The sequence below is a fragment of the Thalassophryne amazonica genome, unplaced genomic scaffold (genome assembly GCF_902500255.1).
Source record: "Thalassophryne amazonica unplaced genomic scaffold, fThaAma1.1, whole genome shotgun sequence".
NCBI lineage: Eukaryota > Metazoa > Chordata > Actinopteri > Batrachoidiformes > Batrachoididae > Thalassophryne > Thalassophryne amazonica.
In genome coordinates this window covers 54,735-74,364 of record NW_022986320.1, presented here as the reverse complement: position 1 = coordinate 74,364, position 19,630 = coordinate 54,735, and the positions used below count along the sequence as shown (strand labels likewise).

Here is a 19,630-nt window from a genome sequence, read left to right as displayed (position 1 = left end):
TGGTGAAGTTTGGGTCCTGTTATATATTTGGTGTTGGGAAATGGGAATTGTATCAAAAAACGTGAATAAAAAAAACAACAATGTAAATTCAGACATTGTGAACAATGATGATAATGAACATTTTGTTTTTGATTTTGACAATGACCTGAAAGATTCAGAAAATGAGTCAAAGGACACTGCAGGTGAACAGGTGACCATTTGTCCTCAAATCGATGCTTCACACAGTTTGGTGGAAACAGACCAAGCAGTGGAAGATCCTGTGGGTGCACAACATGGGGAGCGTCCAAGGGGATGTTCAATGTGTGTCCTCCACAACGTCTGGACTTATAACAGGGATGTAAATAATGTAATTAAATAGAAAAGAAACAAGTGCAGTCAAAGTCCACAGGGGAGCATTCTGAAGAAGCAGTGCCCGCTGTTACCTGCATGGGCGCTAAGTGCCAGTATAAAAGGCTGTGACTGCAGTACAGACAGACACAGGAGTGGAGTGAGATGAGCAGAAGAGACCTGTTTGCTGTTCAAATCATGTAATAAAGTTCACAGTCATTTCCTGTGCAAAGTCATTGTCTTCCTTGGCTTTATTTGAATAACTTCTGTACACAACAGGTGGGTTCACAAATACACACATTAAATCACAGAAAGAGAACAAAACAAATCAAAACCACAGACAGGAACAGGACAAAACAAAAAGCCAGTAAGACAGGATCACAGTGAGTTCAGTGTCTCTGAGTCCACTCATGGAAAACAATGCAATGGACAGTAGACCTGTGCACGTACATGCACGCCCAACACCACTCAGCTTTCTAAAGGAGCACCATGTGTGTATGTTTCTGCTTTTGTGTGGACACGCCAAATCGTCACAGTTTTCTGTTCAAATCCCTGTTAGATTGGAAAATCTCTCAGGGCCCTTGGGCAAGGCCCTTAATCCACACATTGCTCCCGGTGTGTAGTGAGCACTTTGCATGGCAGCACCCTGCCGTCAGTGTGTGTGTGTGTGTGTGTGTATAAGATGCGATTGTTGTATTATTACTTCTCTCTCCTGTGTCTCCTTTGTTTCCTCTCCCTCCTTCCCTCACATTCCTGTCACGTCCCTCCCCCTCCTCTCTACCTGCTCCCTTTCCCCACACGCTGATCTCAGATTAAGTAGAACACTAACCAGGTGCACTGTGGGCAAGTCCCAGCCGCACGGTTTCACTCATATCTTTGCTTGACTTTTAAATTTTAAATAACTATTTTTGGAGGGACATTTTTATCCAAGTGCGTCTCATCCTGTGGAGTTGGAGTTACAAAGCCACTGTTCTTGTCTCTGGACATCAAGGTCACCCACAAATGTGTTAATCGACTGCTCTCAATTATCAGGTCCCCAGCCTGCTTGGTCCCTCTCCCACTCACGCTCTGGAAGCCCGTCTGCTGGATGGGACACTGCTGGATTGTCTTTGCCAGGATAGACTGGTTAGGTACTAGATGCCCATCTTCTGAAAGCAGGTGAGTTCATGACTTCCCACCTTTGTGACAACAGGGACACTTGCACCCTGACCATGTGGTGGGAGGAATCCACTGGAACCTACCTGCAGCAGCTGTAGATTCTCCAAACACTGGTTCTAAATGATGGTGAAGTAAATCACATAAATTGTAAGTCAGAAAGGCTGTAAAGCAAAATTACTCCAAGTTCTGTTTAATTTTAAGTCATGTTCTGTGATCTGATCCCCGTTGCCTGTCACATCAGGTTGTCATTTGGTTGGTTTGTTGGTTGGTTGAGGACTCAAACATAAGCTTGGATCCTTGGTGCAGACAGACCTGATATGACAAATTTTTTGTTTGTTTTGTTTAATCATTGCTCCCCCAATGTAAAATATGGTGTGTTACTTCTCACCCATTTCTTAGGAATCACTGAAACTTTGGGTCTGTCCATCAATGGCAATAAATCAGTAACTAAAATTGTGCAGAATATACTTAAATATGTATGAATATTCAATACGAATGTGAATATTTCATTATGTTGGACCAAGGTGCAGTACGTGCACGTCATGCACATCCAGTGAGACATCCCAACATGATGAGATGCTCACTCACAAATTAAAATGAACATACATACAAGAGCCATGTTTAAAATTTGGGGCGTCATCATTGGTGACAGGTCAGCTTAGCCCCAAATTATTTTAAATTTATGACTACATTTTGGATCTTTTTTTAATCCATCATAAACAATACTTTGTTTTTATCCCCCGGTATGAAATATGGGGGGGTATTAGTGATCAGCATGTCCATCCATCAGTTTTTGCCTCTTTGTGTGAATATCTCAAGAACCAGCCAACCAGTTTCATTCATATTTACCATAAGGGTTTACTTGGGAGATCCCCAAAGACTTTGCATGACTGATTTGTGGGAACATGTCTTCTCCTGATGACTCTTTCTTTAAATTAGTGATTCATTTATTTTTCCAGGTGCATGAAGTTCAAAGATGAACACGCTTTGTTTCACACTGACCACGGTGTGGTTAAGAGTGCCGACCCACAACCTGACACCAAAAAGTCCCTCACTAAAGTTGAAAGGAAATTTGTCCTGGATCCCAGCCACCTGGACATGTTCCCCCTCACTTTATTGGCCCAGCGACCCGTCACATCTTCATTGAGATATTCAGTTTAATTACAACAGTCTGACGTCACAGAGGACGGGGAATTTCCATTCTTTCATTCCTTGGGCTCTGTGTTGAGGAGTTTTGTTAATCTTACAGTCTAGCCGCTTTATCTTGTAACAACTGTTCTGCTAAAAGCCCCTGATTTCATATCTGTGCTCATATTTCTGTTGACACTGTGTTGGGCTGATTGTTCTTTGGAGGGCTCATCATTGAAAACACAAGTTACCAGAAATCTGAATACTGCCATCCTGAGCAGAATTATTGGCACCCCATTGTTTTAAATGACAGGTTCATAAATACATACGAATGAATCAATTTTATGGAATCACAGTATTAATACTGCCAATGTTACTGATCAACAAAACACAATCATTTCATATGCACTGTGAAATCAAGAAAAATACCTAAATCAACACTTTTACAGTCAGTATTGGTTCAAGCAAGTCAGGACATACAGAAACAATTCAAAGTCACTGTGATGGACTGAATTTACAACAATCATGATGTCACAGAAACAGTGTGGGATGGTCGAGGACACGTACAAACCCCTGTTGAAAAACCAGCAAACTCAAGTTTCCCTGACTGTACATTTACCATTTTATCCAAAACGAGAAAGAAAAAAAAGTGAGATATGTTATTTAAAATGGCAAGTTTATTTTCATATAACATTATTGAAAACATAACAGGAACAATATGCATTTAAGTTAGTTTTTATTAGCATTTCAGTGGATCAGACAACAGGACTGGAATACAACACAACAGAAACCGAGGATCTCTGGTGATCTCTTGGAAGACTGACCTGTGTGTTTCACAGTCTGTGTGTTTCACAGTCTGCATGTTTCACAGTATGCATGTATCACAGTCTGAGTGTTTCACAGTCTGCATGTTTCACAGTATGCGTGTATCACAGTCTGAGTGTTACACAGTCTGCATGTTTCACAGTCTACCTGTTTCACAGTATGCGTGTATCACAGTCTGCATGTTTCACAGTCTACCTGTTTCACAGTATGCGTGTATCACAGTCTGAGTGTTTCACAGTCTGCGTGTTTCACAGTCTAACTGTTTCACAGTCTGCGTGTATCACAGTCTGTGTGTATCGCAGTCTGTGTGTTTCACAGTCTGTGTGTATCGCAGTCTGCGTGTTTCACAGTCTGCATGTGTCACAGTCTACCTGTTTCACAGTTTGTGTGTTTCACAGTCTGCGTGTATCACAGTCTACCTGTTTCACAGTCTGCATGTTTCACAGTCTGCATGTATCACAGTCTGGATGCATCACAGTCTGTGTGTTTCACAGTCTGTGTGTATCACAGTCTGCATGTATCACAGTCTGAGTGTTTCACAGTTGTATTACAGTCTGAGTGTATCACAGTCTGCGTGTATCACAGTCTGCATGTGTCACAGTCTGTGTGTTTCAAAGTCTGAGTGTTTCACAGTCTGTGTGTATCGCAGTCTGCGTGTTTCACAGTCTTCATGTGTCACAGTCTACCTGTTTCACAGTCTGTGTGTTTCACAGTCTGTGTGTATCACAGTCTGCGTGTAAAACAGTCTGCATGTATAACAGTCTGCATGTATCACAGTCTGCATGTATCACAGTCTGTGTGTTTCACAGTCGGTGTGTGTCACAATCTGCATGTATCACAGTCTGTGTGTTTCACAGTTGTATTAGAGTCTGTGTGTATCACAGTCTGCGTGTATCACAGTCTGCATGTATCACAGTCTGTGTGTTTCACAGTTGTATTAGAGTCTGTGTGTATCACAGTCTGCGTGTATCACAGTCTGCATGTTTAACAGTCTGCATGTTTCACAGTATGCATGTATCACAGTCTGAGTGTTTCACAGTCTGCATGTTTCACAGTATGCGTGTATCACAGTCTGAGTGTTACACAGTCTGCATGTTTCACAGTCTACCTGTTTCACAGTATGCGTGTATCACAGTCTGCATGTTTGACAGTCTACCTGTTTCACAGTATGCGTGTATCACAGTCTGAGTGTTTCACAGTCTGCGTGTTTCACAGTCTAACTGTTTCACAGTCTGCGTGTATCACAGTCTGTGTGTATCGCAGTCTGTGTGTTTCACAGTCTGTGTGTATCGCAGTCTGCGTGTTTCACAGTCTGCATGTGTCACAGTCTACCTGTTTCACAGTTTGTGTGTTTCACAGTCTGCGTGTATCACAGTCTACCTGTTTCACAGTCTGCATGCTTCACAGTCTGCATGTATCACAGTCTGGATGCATCACAGTCTGTGTGTTTCACAGTCTGTGTGTATCACAGTCTGCATGTATCACAGTCTGCGTGTTTCACAGTTGTATTACAGTCTGAGTGTATCACAGTCTGCGTGTATCACAGTCTGCATGTGTCACAGTCTGTGTGTTTCAAAGTCTGAGTGTTTCACAGTCTGTGTGTATCGCAGTCTGCGTGTTTCACAGTCTTCATGTGTCACAGTCTACCTGTTTCACAGTCTGTGTGTTTCACAGTCTGTGTGTATCACAGTCTGCATGTATAACAGTCTGCGTGTATCACAGTCTGCATGTATCACAGTCTGTGTGTATCGCAGTCTGCGTGTTTCACAGTCTTCATGTGTCACAGTCTACCTGTTTCACGGTCTGTGTGTTTCACAGTCTGTGTGTTTCACAGTCTGCGTGTAAAACAGTCTGCATGTATAACAGTCTGCATGTATCACAGTCTGCATGTATCACAGTCTGCATGTATCACAGTCTGTGTGTTTCACAGTCGGTGTGTGTCACAGTCTGCATGTATCACAGTCTGTGTGTTTCACAGTTGTATTAGAGTCTGTGTGTATCACAGTCTGCGTGTATCACAGTCTGTGTGTATCACAGTCTGCGTGTATCACAGTCTGCATGTATCACAGTCTGTGTGTTTCACAGTTGTATTAGAGTCTGTGTGTATCACAGTCTGCGTGTATCACAGTCTGCATGTTTAACAGTCTGCATGTTTCACAGTCTGCATGTGTCACAGTCAGTGTGTATCACAGTTTGTGTGTTTCACAGACTGCGTGTTTCACAGTCTACCTGTTTCACAGTCTGTGTGTATCACAGTCTGCGTGTATCACAGTCTGCATGTATCACAGTCTGCATGTATCACAGTCTGTGTGTTTCACAGTCTGTGTGTATCACAATCTGCATGTATCACAGTCTGTGTGTGTCACAGTTGTATTACAGTCTGTGTGTATCACAGTCTGCGTGTATCACAGGCTGCATGTTTAACAGTCTGCGTGTTTCACAGTCTGCATGTTTCACAGTCTGCATGTGTCACGGTCTGTGTGTATCACAGTTTGTGTGTTTCACAGTCTGCGTGTTTCACAGTCTACCTGTTTCAAAGTCTGCGTGTTTCACAGTCTGTGTGTATCACAGTCTGCATGTATCACAGTCTGCGTGTATCACAGTCTGTGTGTATCACAGTCTGCATGTATCACAGTCTGTGTGTGTCACAGTTGTATTACAGTCTGTGTGTGTCACAGTTGTATTACAGTCTGTGTGTAACACAGTCTGCGTGTATCACAGTCTGCATGTATCACAGTCTGTGTGTATCACAGTCTGCATGTATCACAGTCTGTGTGTGTCACAGTTGTATCACAGTCTGTGTGTGTCACAGTTGTATTACAGTCTGTGTGTATCACAGTCTGTGTGTGTCACAGTTGCATTACAGTCTGTGTGTGTCACAGTTGTATTACAGTCTGTGTGTATCACAGTCTGCGTGTATCACAGTCTGCATGTTTCACAGTCTTCATGTGTCACAGTCTACCTGTTTCACAGTCTGTGTGTATCACAGTCTGTGTGTATCACAGTCTGCGTGTATCACAGTCTGCGTGTATCACAGTCTACATGTTTAACAGTCTGCGTGTTTCACACTCTGCATGTGTCACAGTCTGTGTGTTTCACACTCTGCATGTGTCACAGTCTGTGTGTATCACAGTTTGTATGTTTCACAGTCTACCTGTTTCATAGTCTGCATGTTTCACAGTCTGTGTGTATCACAGTCTGCGTGTATCACAGTCTGCATGTATCACAGTCTGCATGTATCACAGTCTGTGTGTTTCACAGTCTGTGTGTTTCACAGTCTGCATGTATCACAGTCTGTGTGTGTCACAGTTGTATTACAGTCTGTGTGTATAACAGTCTGCATGTATCACAGTCTGCATGTTTAACAGTTTGTGTGTTTCACAGTCTGCATGTTTCACAGTCTACCTATTTCACAGTCTGCGTGTTTCACAGTCTGTGTGTATCACATTCTGCGTGTATCACAGTCTGCATGTATCACAGTCTGCATGTATCGCATTCTGCGTGTTTCACAGTCTGCATCTGTCACAGTCTACCTGTTTCACAGTCTCCGTGTATCACAGTCTGCATGTTTAACAGTCTGCATGTTTCACAGTCTGCGTGTTTCACAGTCTACCTGTTTCAAAGTCTGCGTGTTTCACAGTCTGTGTGTATCACAGTCTGCATGTATCACAGTCTGCGTGTATCACAGTCTGTGTGTATCACAGTCTGCATGTATCACAGTCTGTGTGTGTCACAGTTGTATTACAGTCTGTGTGTATCACAGTCTGCGTGTATCACAGTCTGCATGTGTCACAGTCTGTGTGTTTCAAAGTCTGAGTGTTTCACAGTCTGTGTGTATCGCAGTCTGCGTGTTTCACAGTCTTCATGTGTCACAGTCTACCTGTTTCACAGTCTGTGTGTTTCACAGTCTGTGTGTATCACAGTCTGCGTGTAAAACAGTCTGCATGTATAACAGTCGGTGTGTGTCACAGTCTGCATGTATCACAGTCTGTGTGTTTCACAGTTGTATTAGAGTCTGTGTGTATCACAGTCTGCGTGTATCACAGTCTGCATGTATCACAGTCTGTGTGTTTCACAGTTGTATTAGAGTCTGTGTGTATCACAGTCTGCGTGTATCACAGTCTGCATGTTTAACAGTCTGCATGTTTCACAGTATGCATGTATCACAGTCTGAGTGTTTCACAGTCTGCATGTTTCACAGTATGCGTGTATCACAGTCTGAGTGTTACACAGTCTGCATGTTTCACAGTCTACCTGTTTCACAGTATGCGTGTATCACAGTCTGCATGTTTGACAGTCTACCTGTTTCACAGTATGCGTGTATCACAGTCTGAGTGTTTCACAGTCTGCGTGTTTCACAGTCTAACTGTTTCACAGTCTGCGTGTATCACAGTCTGTGTGTATCGCAGTCTGTGTGTTTCACAGTCTGTGTGTATCGCAGTCTGCGTGTTTCACAGTCTGCATGTGTCACAGTCTACCTGTTTCACAGTTTGTGTGTTTCACAGTCTGCGTGTATCACAGTCTACCTGTTTCACAGTCTGCATGCTTCACAGTCTGCATGTATCACAGTCTGGATGCATCACAGTCTGTGTGTTTCACAGTCTGTGTGTATCACAGTCTGCATGTATCACAGTCTGCGTGTTTCACAGTTGTATTACAGTCTGAGTGTATCACAGTCTGCGTGTATCACAGTCTGCATGTGTCACAGTCTGTGTGTTTCAAAGTCTGAGTGTTTCACAGTCTGTGTGTATCGCAGTCTGCGTGTTTCACAGTCTTCATGTGTCACAGTCTACCTGTTTCACAGTCTGTGTGTTTCACAGTCTGTGTGTATCACAGTCTGCATGTATAACAGTCTGCGTGTATCACAGTCTGCATGTATCACAGTCTGTGTGTATCGCAGTCTGCGTGTTTCACAGTCTTCATGTGTCACAGTCTACCTGTTTCACGGTCTGTGTGTTTCACAGTCTGTGTGTTTCACAGTCTGCGTGTAAAACAGTCTGCATGTATAACAGTCTGCATGTATCACAGTCTGCATGTATCACAGTCTGCATGTATCACAGTCTGTGTGTTTCACAGTCGGTGTGTGTCACAGTCTGCATGTATCACAGTCTGTGTGTTTCACAGTTGTATTAGAGTCTGTGTGTATCACAGTCTGCGTGTATCACAGTCTGTGTGTATCACAGTCTGCGTGTATCACAGTCTGCATGTATCACAGTCTGTGTGTTTCACAGTTGTATTAGAGTCTGTGTGTATCACAGTCTGCGTGTATCACAGTCTGCATGTTTAACAGTCTGCATGTTTCACAGTCTGCATGTGTCACAGTCAGTGTGTATCACAGTTTGTGTGTTTCACAGACTGCGTGTTTCACAGTCTACCTGTTTCACAGTCTGTGTGTATCACAGTCTGCGTGTATCACAGTCTGCATGTATCACAGTCTGCATGTATCACAGTCTGTGTGTTTCACAGTCTGTGTGTATCACAATCTGCATGTATCACAGTCTGTGTGTGTCACAGTTGTATTACAGTCTGTGTGTATCACAGTCTGCGTGTATCACAGGCTGCATGTTTAACAGTCTGCGTGTTTCACAGTCTGCATGTTTCACAGTCTGCATGTGTCACGGTCTGTGTGTATCACAGTTTGTGTGTTTCACAGTCTGCGTGTTTCACAGTCTACCTGTTTCAAAGTCTGCGTGTTTCACAGTCTGTGTGTATCACAGTCTGCATGTATCACAGTCTGCGTGTATCACAGTCTGTGTGTATCACAGTCTGCATGTATCACAGTCTGTGTGTGTCACAGTTGTATTACAGTCTGTGTGTGTCACAGTTGTATTACAGTCTGTGTGTAACACAGTCTGCGTGTATCACAGTCTGCATGTATCACAGTCTGTGTGTATCACAGTCTGCATGTATCACAGTCTGTGTGTGTCACAGTTGTATCACAGTCTGTGTGTGTCACAGTTGTATTACAGTCTGTGTGTATCACAGTCTGTGTGTGTCACAGTTGCATTACAGTCTGTGTGTGTCACAGTTGTATTACAGTCTGTGTGTATCACAGTCTGCGTGTATCACAGTCTGCATGTTTCACAGTCTTCATGTGTCACAGTCTACCTGTTTCACAGTCTGTGTGTATCACAGTCTGTGTGTATCACAGTCTGCGTGTATCACAGTCTGCGTGTATCACAGTCTACATGTTTAACAGTCTGCGTGTTTCACACTCTGCATGTGTCACAGTCTGTGTGTTTCACACTCTGCATGTGTCACAGTCTGTGTGTATCACAGTTTGTATGTTTCACAGTCTACCTGTTTCATAGTCTGCATGTTTCACAGTCTGTGTGTATCACAGTCTGCGTGTATCACAGTCTGCATGTATCACAGTCTGCATGTATCACAGTCTGTGTGTTTCACAGTCTGTGTGTTTCACAGTCTGCATGTATCACAGTCTGTGTGTGTCACAGTTGTATTACAGTCTGTGTGTATAACAGTCTGCATGTATCACAGTCTGCATGTTTAACAGTTTGTGTGTTTCACAGTCTGCATGTTTCACAGTCTACCTATTTCACAGTCTGCGTGTTTCACAGTCTGTGTGTATCACATTCTGCGTGTATCACAGTCTGCATGTATCACAGTCTGCATGTATCGCATTCTGCGTGTTTCACAGTCTGCATCTGTCACAGTCTACCTGTTTCACAGTCTCCGTGTATCACAGTCTGCATGTTTAACAGTCTGCATGTTTCACAGTCTGTATGTGTCACAGTCTGTGTGTTTCAAAGTCTGAGTGTTTCACAGTCTGTGTGTTTCACAGTCTGTGTGTATTGCAGTCTGCGTTTTTCACAGTCTTCATTTGTCACAGTCTACCTGTTTCACAGTCTGTGTGTTTCACGCTCTGTGTGTATCGCAGTCTGCGTGTTTCACAGTCTGCATGTGTCACAGTCTACCTGTTTCACAGTCTGCATGTATCACAGTCTGCATGTATCACAGTCTGCATGTATCACAGTCTGCATGTGTCACAGTCTACCTGTTTCACAGTCTGCGTGTTTCACAGTCTGTGTGTGTCACAGTCTGCGTGTATCACAGTCTGCACGTTTCACAGTCTGTGTGTATCACAGTCTGCATGTATCACAGTCTGTGTGTTTCACAGTTGTATTACAGTCTGTGTGTATCACAGTCTGCGTGTATCACAGTCTGCATGTTTAACAGTCTGTGTGTTTCAAAGTCTGAGTGTTTCACAGTTTGTGTGTTTCACAGTCTGTGTGTATCGCAGTCTGCGTGTTTCACAGTCTTCATGTGTCACAGTCTACCTGTTTCACAGTCTGTGTGTTTCACAGTCTGTGTGTATCACAGTCTGCGTGTATCACAGTCTGCATGTATAACAGTCTGCATGTATCACAGTCTGCATGTATCACAGTCTGTGTGTTTCACAGTCTGTGTGTATCACAGTCTGCATGTATCACAGTCTGTGTGTTTCACAGTTGTATTACAGTCTGTGTGTATCACAGTCTGCGTGTATCACAGTCTGCATGTTTAACAGTCTGCGTGTTTCACAGTCTGCATGTTTCACAGTCTGCATGTGTCACAGTCTGTGTGTATCACAGTTTGTGTGTTTCACAGTCTGCGTGTTTCACAGTCTACCTGTTTCACAGTCTGCGTGTTTCATAGTCTGTGTGTATCGCAGTCTGCATGTTTCAAGGTCTGCGTGTTTCACAGTCTGCATGTGTCACGATCTACCTGTTTCACGGTTTGTGTTTCACACTCTGCGTGTAACACAGCCTGGTGTTTCACAATCTACCTGTTTCACAGTCTGCGTGTATCACAGTCTGACTGTTTCACAGTGTGCATGTGTCACAGTCTGCCTGTTTCACAGTCTGCGTGTATCGCAGTCTGCATGTTTCACAGTCTTCATGTGTCACAGACAAGACACTGGTGATTTCTTTGGCACTGGGATAATGGTTGACCTTTTGAAAGCAAGTGGAACAGAGCAGCGCCTCAGTGACAAGTTGAATAAATCTGTTAGAGCTGGGGCAAGTTGTTCTGAGCAGAGTTGAAGGATGCGAGGGGGGATTACATCCAGCCCACTGGCCTTCCTCACACTTGTCCTTTTGAGGGACCTTTGGATGTCCTCCTGATGAAGAATAAGATCATCTGTGAATTCTGGAAACGAAAACGTCTCCCCGTTCACAGTTTCAAAGCGGCAATAAAACTGGTTGAACACAGACTGTGATAAACAGAATGTGAAACACGCAAACAATGAAAAACACAGAGTGTGATACATGTAGACTGTGATACACTCAGACTGTGATACACGCAGACTGCGATACACGTAGGCTGTGAAACACGTAGGCTGTGAAACACGCAGACTGTGATACAAGCAAACTGTGCTACACACAGGCTGTGAAACACACAGGCTGTGAAACACAGACTGTGATACATGCAGACTGTGATACATGCAGACTGTGATGCACGCAGACTGTGATACACGCAGACTGTGATACACGCAGACTGTGATACACACAGGCTGTGAAACACAGACTGTGATACATGCAGACTGTGATGCACGCAGACTGTGATACATGCAGACTGTGATGCACACAGACTGTGATGCATGCAAACTGTGATACAGGCAGACTGTGATACACACAGGCTGTGAAACACACAGGCTGTGAAACACAGACTGTGATACATGCAGACTGTGAAACACAGGCTGTGAAACACAGACTGTGATACATGCAGACTGTGATGCACACAGACTGTGATGCATGCAAACTGTGATACACTCAGACTGTGATACACACAGGCTGTGAAACACACAGGCTGTGAAACACAGACTGTGATACATGCAGACTGTGATGCACGCAGACTGTGATACATGCAGACTGTGATGCACACAGACTGTGATGCATGCAAACTGTGATACAGGCAGACTGTGATACACGCAGACTGTGATACACGCAGACTGCGATACAAGCAAACTGTGCTACACACAGGCTGTGAAACACACAGGCTGTGAAACACAGACTGTGATACACGCAAACTGTGAAACACGCAGACTGTGAAACACACAGACTGTGATACAGCTTTTAAACACTTAGGCTGTGATACACGCAGACTGTGAAACACGCAGACTGTGAAACACACAGACTGTGAAACACAGACTGTGATACACGCAAACTGTGAAACACGCAGACTGTGAAACACACAGACTGTGAAACACACAGACTGTGATACAGCTTTTAAACACTTAGGCTGTGATACACGCAGACTGTGAAACACGCAGACTGTGAAACACACAGACTGTGAAACACAGACTGTGATACACGCAGACTGTGAAACACGCAGACTGTGAAACACACAGACTGTGAAACACACAGACTGTGATACAGCTTTTAAACACTTAGGCTGTGATACACGCAGACTGTGAAACACGCAGACTGTGAAACACACAGACTGTGAAACACAGACTGTGATACACGCAAACTGTGAAACACGCAGACTGTGAAACACACAGACTGTGAAACACACAGACTGTGATACAGCTTTTAAACACTTAGGCTGTGATACACGCAGACTGTGAAACACGCAGACTGTGAAACACACAGACTGTGAAACACAGACTGTGATACACGCAGACTGTGAAACACGCAGACTGTGAAACACACAGACTGTGAAACACACAGACTGTGATACAGCTTTTAAACACTTAGGCTGTGATACACGCAGACTGTGAAACACACAGACTGTGAAACACACAGACTGTGATACAGCTTTTAAACACTTAGGCTGTGATACACGCAGACTGTGAAACACACAGACTGTGAAACACACAGACTGTGAAACACACAGGCTGTGAAACACAGACTGTGATACACGCAAACTGTGAAACACGCAGACTGTGAAACACACAGACTGTGATACAGCTTTTAAACACTTAGGCTGTGATACACGCAGACTGTGAAACACGCAGACTGTGAAACACACAGACTGTGAAACACAGACTGTGATACACGCAAACTGTGAAACACGCAGACTGTGAAACACACAGACTGTGAAACACACAGACTGTGATACAGCTTTTAAACACTTAGGCTGTGATACACGCAGACTGTGAAACACGCAGACTGTGAAACACACAGACTGTGAAACACAGACTGTGATACACGCAGACTGTGAAACACGCAGACTGTGAAACACACAGACTGTGAAACACACAGACTGTGATACAGCTTTTAAACACTTAGGCTGTGATACACGCAGACTGTGAAACACGCAGACTGTGAAACACACAGACTGTGAAACACAGACTGTGATACACGCAAACTGTGAAACACGCAGACTGTGAAACACACAGACTGTGAAACACACAGACTGTGATACAGCTTTTAAACACTTAGGCTGTGATACACGCAGACTGTGAAACACGCAGACTGTGAAACACACAGACTGTGAAACACAGACTGTGAAACACGCAGACTGTGAAACACACAGACTGTGAAACACACAGACTGTGATACAGCTTTTAAACACTTAGGCTGTGATACACGCAGACTGTGAAACACACAGACTGTGAAACACACAGACTGTGATACAGCTTTTAAACACGCAGACTGTGAAACACACAGACTGTGAAACACACAGACTGTGATACAGCTTTTAAACACTTAGGCTGTGATACACGCAGACTGTGATACACACAGACTGTGAAACACACAGACTGTGATACAGCTTTTAAACACTTAGGCTGTGATACACGCAGACTGTGAAACACACAGACTGTGAAACACACAGACTGTGATACAGCTTTTAAACACGCAGACTGTGAAACACACAGACTGTGAAACACACAGACTGTGATACAGCTTTTAAACACTTAGGCTGTGATACACGCAGACTGTGATACACACAGACTGTGAAACACACAGACTGTGATACAGCTTTTAAACACTTAGGCTGTGATACACGCAGACTGTGAAACACACAGACTGTGAAACACACAGACTGTGATACAGCTTTTAAACACGCAGACTGTGAAACACACAGACTGTGAAACACACAGACTGTGATACAGCTTTTAAACACTTAGGCTGTGATACACGCAGACTGTGAAACACACAGACTGTGAAACACACAGACTGTGATACAGCTTTTAAACACTTAGGCTGTGATACACGCAGACTGTGAAACACACAGACTGTGAAACACACAGACTGTGATACAGCTTTTAAACACTTAGGCTGTGATACACACAGACTGTGAAACACACAGACTGTGAAACACACAGACTGTGATACAGCTTTTAAACACTTAGGCTGTGATACACGCAGACTGTGATACACACAGACTGTGAAACACACAGACTGTGATACAGCTTTTAAACACTTAAGCTGTGATACACGCAACGGTGGGCGCGGAACTTCCGGGGGTGTGGCCTGCTGGTGACCCTGCGCTCACTGTTTGTTTCACTGTTTGTCTGTTAGCGTTATTAAATTTGATTTAACGTATTTTTTTAAGCAGTTCATTGATTTAATGTGGATGTGACCTGTCAGAACTTCACTGCACTTTGCACTTTGGACCTTATCGTCGCAATGAAAATCGCACTGCTGTGGATCATTTTCTGCCTATCAGCGTTTGCTCACGGGAGCTGCCTCACAAGCCGGCAAAGCTTCCTTACCTACACCAGAGAGCATCTTTTGTCACTTCGCTCACCTGGTGGAGTTCCTTCAGTTTGTCTACCTGCGGACTGTCAGGAAATCCGACGGCCTCTTAAATGTCTGGGGAAGAGGAAAAAGCGTGGCTCCAGGGGAGGCGTGAGGCACCGACTCTGGAGACGCCGCAGCAGATTCCCGCTGCCCGTCATCACTCTGTCTAACGTCCGCTCGGTAAGCAATAAACTCGATGAACTTGTGCTGAGAGCCGAGCATGACAGTGAATTTACACAGAATATTCTTGTGTGTTTGACGGAAACATGGCTTAAAGATCATCACGATACACCGAGCCTGTCAGGCTACACCGCTGTCAGAACGGTGCACTGCGCACAAATCCATCAGAGGGGGTCTGTGTTTGTTTGTGGATAACAGCTGGGCCACTCAATACAGCATACGAGAGCAAGTATGCACACCTGACTATGAGATACTGACTGTATCTTTTAGAGCCTTTTATCTTCCGCGGGAGTTCGGACAGATTCGTGTCCGGTCCAGATGACGACGCAGCAGGAGAGAGAATAGCAGAGAGCTGTAATAATGCACTCACCCACTCTGCTGACCAGCCCGTTTTCATTCTGGGTGACTTTAACTCCTGCAGTCTGTCTGACCACCTGCCCACTCTACAGCAATATGTAGACTGTCCTACACGTCTGCATCGCACACTTGACCGTTGCCATGGCAACATCCCAGAGGCTTATAAAGCGGTATGCAGACCGCCTCTTAGAAAATCTGACCACAATGTGATTCATCTTTTGCCTAAATACAAAGCTGTGGTCAAAAGAATTAAAACAGTTAATAAGCAGGTACAGGTGTGGTCCAAGGAAAGCAAAGAGCAACTCAGAGACTGTTTTGATGAAACAAACTGGGACATTTTCTTTGAATCCTGTCTGGATGGAGACGAACTCACTGACACCATCACATCTTATATTAAGTTCTGTGAGGATAACGTGTCACAGACTAAAACTGTGAAAATATTCCCAAATAACAAACCCTGGGTGTCCAAACAATTGAAAATCTGTCTTAATGAAAAGAAGGCAGCCTTCTGCTCTGGTAATGTGCAATTAATGCAGGAAGAAAGGAGACAGCTGAGAGGGAATATATTTAAGGCAAAAATTGAGTACAAGAATAAAGTAGAAAGTCAATTTTTCAGTGGCAATATAAAACAAGCCTGGGAAGGTCAAAATACACTGATGGGCAAATCCAGAAAGAAATGTGATGCTCTTACAACCATGTGATACACACAGACTGTGAAACACACAGACTGTGATGCACACAACTGTGATACACAACTGTGACACACACAGACTGTGATACAACTGTGAAACATGCAGACTGTGAAACACACAGACTGTGATACAACTGTGAAACATGCAGACTGTGAAACACACAGACTGTGATACAACTGTGAAACATGCAGACTGTGAAACACACAGACTGTGATACAACTGTGAAACATGCAGACTGTGAAACACACAGACTGTGATACAACTGTGAAACACGCAGACTGTGATACAACTGTGAAACATGCAGACTGTGAAACACACAGACTGTGATACACACAACTGTGAAACACACAGACTGTGAAATGCACAGACTGTGATAAACTCAGACTGTGAAACACACAGGCTGTGAGCCACACAACAGTGATCCACCTGTGAAACACACAGACTGTGATACACACAACTATGAAACACACAACTGTGATACACACATACTGTGAAACACACATACTGTGAAACACACATACTGTGATACACGCAGACTGTGATACACACAGACTGTGAAACACACAACTGTGATACACACATACTGTGATACACGCAGACTGTGATACACGGAGACTGTGAAACACACAACTGTGATACACAACTGTGGTACACACAGACTGTGATACACAAGTGTGATACACAACTATGATACACTCAGACTGTGATACACACAGACTGTGAAACAAGCAAATGTGACCCACACAGACTGTGATACAACTGTGAAACACACACACTGTGAACCACAGACTGTGATACAGGCAGACTGTAATACACACAACTGTGAAACATGCAGACTGTGAAACACACAGACTGTGATACACGCAGACTGTAATACACACAACTGTGAAACATGCAGACTGTGAAACACACAGACTGTGATACATGCAGAATGTGAAACATGCAGACCGTGATACAACTTTGTAACACACAGACTGTGATACACACAGACTGTGATACACACAGACTTTCAAACATGCAGATTGTGATACAAGTGGGAAACACACAGATTGTGATACACACAGACTGTGAAACAACTTTTAAACACTTACGCTGTGATACACACAGACTTTCAAACATGCAGATTGTGATACAAGTGGGAAACACACAGATTGTGATACACACAGGCTGTGATACAACTTTTAAACACTTACGCTGTGATACACACAGACTGTGATGCACACAGACTGTGATACAGACAACTGTGATACAACTGTGAAACATGGAGACTGTGATACCCGCAGACTGTGAAACACACAGACTGTGATACACCCAACTGTGATACAACTGTGAAACACACAGACTGTGATACACCCAACTGTGATACAACTGTGAAACACACAGACTGTGAAACACGCTGACTGTGAAACGCAGACTGTGAAACACGCTGACTGTGAAACGCAGACTGTGAAACACGCAGACTGTGAAACACGCTGACTGTGAAATGCAGACTGTGAAACACGCTGACTGTGAAACATGCAGACTGTGATACACGCTGACTGTGAAACACTCAGACTGTGATGAACACCTAACCCTAACCCTAACACGCATGTTTCACACTCTGTGTTTATCACAGAAATTAAATATATTCATTTTAAATGCACCGGTTCATTTTGAGGTTGTTAACGTAAGAGCTTCTATCTTGGTTGCATATGAATCTGTACCAGTGGGAAATATGCAAAACCAGGCAGTGAACGTCTCCAAAGGGCCACCTCTGAGACCCTGGCATTTCAATCCAAGCCACTTATAGCCATTAGTGATCCTTTGTTTATGTGACTGTGCTCTGAGCCAACAAGCCGTGGATGGCTCCCCCACACGAGTGGTAATGAGTTCCTAAGCAGCTGGCAGGACTGGTCCCAGGGACACAGGTGCAGACTGTGCTGCTTTGACCAGCTGCAGGGTACTGAGGCATAGAGGTCCAGGGCCTGCTGTGGTCTGCTCACAGGGGACCATAAGGCAAATGTGATCCTGGTACATTGTTCTGGTGTGCATAATAGGCTCTTTTCAGGCTTTCTCAGGGGAGCTCTGGGAGTCTGAGCTTAAAGAAGTAATGTGACGTTGGTCTCTGACTTTGCTGAGACATTGCCCTGTGACTCACTTCATGTTTGTGTTGACTTCAAGGAAATGCACCAGCTAGTTTACCACCCCACCTCAGACAGACATGGACAGTGCCGCTCCATGTTGCTGTGCTGAAGAAAGTCGTCACTACAGCCACATTCGGTCCAAATCCCAGTCTGGCAGCAGGACAGACCTCTCCCTCATAATCCTGCTGTTTCACTCTCACAGGCCTGTCACACCTTGACGATTTAGCCAGCATCTGCTGTCAGTTAAGAGCACGTTGAAGCACGCTGATATACTTCATAATTCAGTGAGTCCATCAAAAAATTTTGGGGATGCACAATATTTTCCACATATGTCAGCGTATGACTGATACGTTCTGCATACGCAGGACATGAGTTGTAGGTAAATTATGCGATTGTTGACACATGTTTCTTCTAAGTTGCTCATAAGGTGAAATACATTCATTGATTGACTCAAAGTTGCAGTCCTCATGTTAACAGTTCAAGCTGTTTCACACACAGACTAAATATAAAGTCTTAATCTGACCTGTTTGTTTCAGTCAGATTCATCATCACAGCCTCACAAAAACTTAGCCACATAAAGTGTCCTGATTTTGGAAAAAAAAACATTTGGAAATACTTTAGTTCCTTGTGTTGGCTGAAGAAATATAACGTTTTTAAAGAAGTACCACTGTGTTTGTCTGCTCCTGGTGAGTTACTCAGCCTGAACCCGAAAACGCCGGCGCTTAGTGCCACAACAAGAACATCTGCTTATTTTAAAAGTTGAAAGAATGACAGTGCCTCATTCATTCACATCAGCAATACAGACATCAGTCGACTCTTCAGCATTCTGTACGTGATGAAAATAAATCCCAGGAGCCACCAAAACCACAATAAAATAAAATCAATCTGTTTGGCCTCTGAGTGGAGGGGAGAGGCTGCGCAACAGCATAGGTGCACTCAGTGACATGCTTACACATGCTTACATGCTTGTGCTCTGCTTACCAAACAAAAGGTACTGCTGGTGGTGGAAGCACAACTCAAGGCAGACATAAGTGTTCTGACCCGTATCGTACCGACCCGGGCCTCTCGATGGAAACGGGGCTGTCAGCATACATTGGCTAAATTGTCATGGTGTGACAGGGCCGTACCGTCAACCTGTGGGCGGAATCAC

At 44.0% G+C, this 19,630-nt stretch overlaps 1 protein-coding gene across 1 annotated transcript in view; it reads left to right on the top strand.

The window, feature by feature from the left end:
• The first annotated feature begins 1,365 nt into the window (after window positions 1-1,365).
• The window catches only part of LOC117506051 (alpha-tectorin-like), a 67,884-nt gene continuing 49,619 nt past the window's right edge, over window positions 1,366-19,630 (top strand). Inside the window, exon 1 of the mRNA XM_034165579.1 lies at window positions 1,366-1,485. Within this exon, the coding sequence (XP_034021470.1) occupies window positions 1,415-1,485 (71 nt within the window). The 5' untranslated portion in view covers window positions 1,366-1,414. The remainder of the gene's footprint in view (window positions 1,486-19,630) is intronic.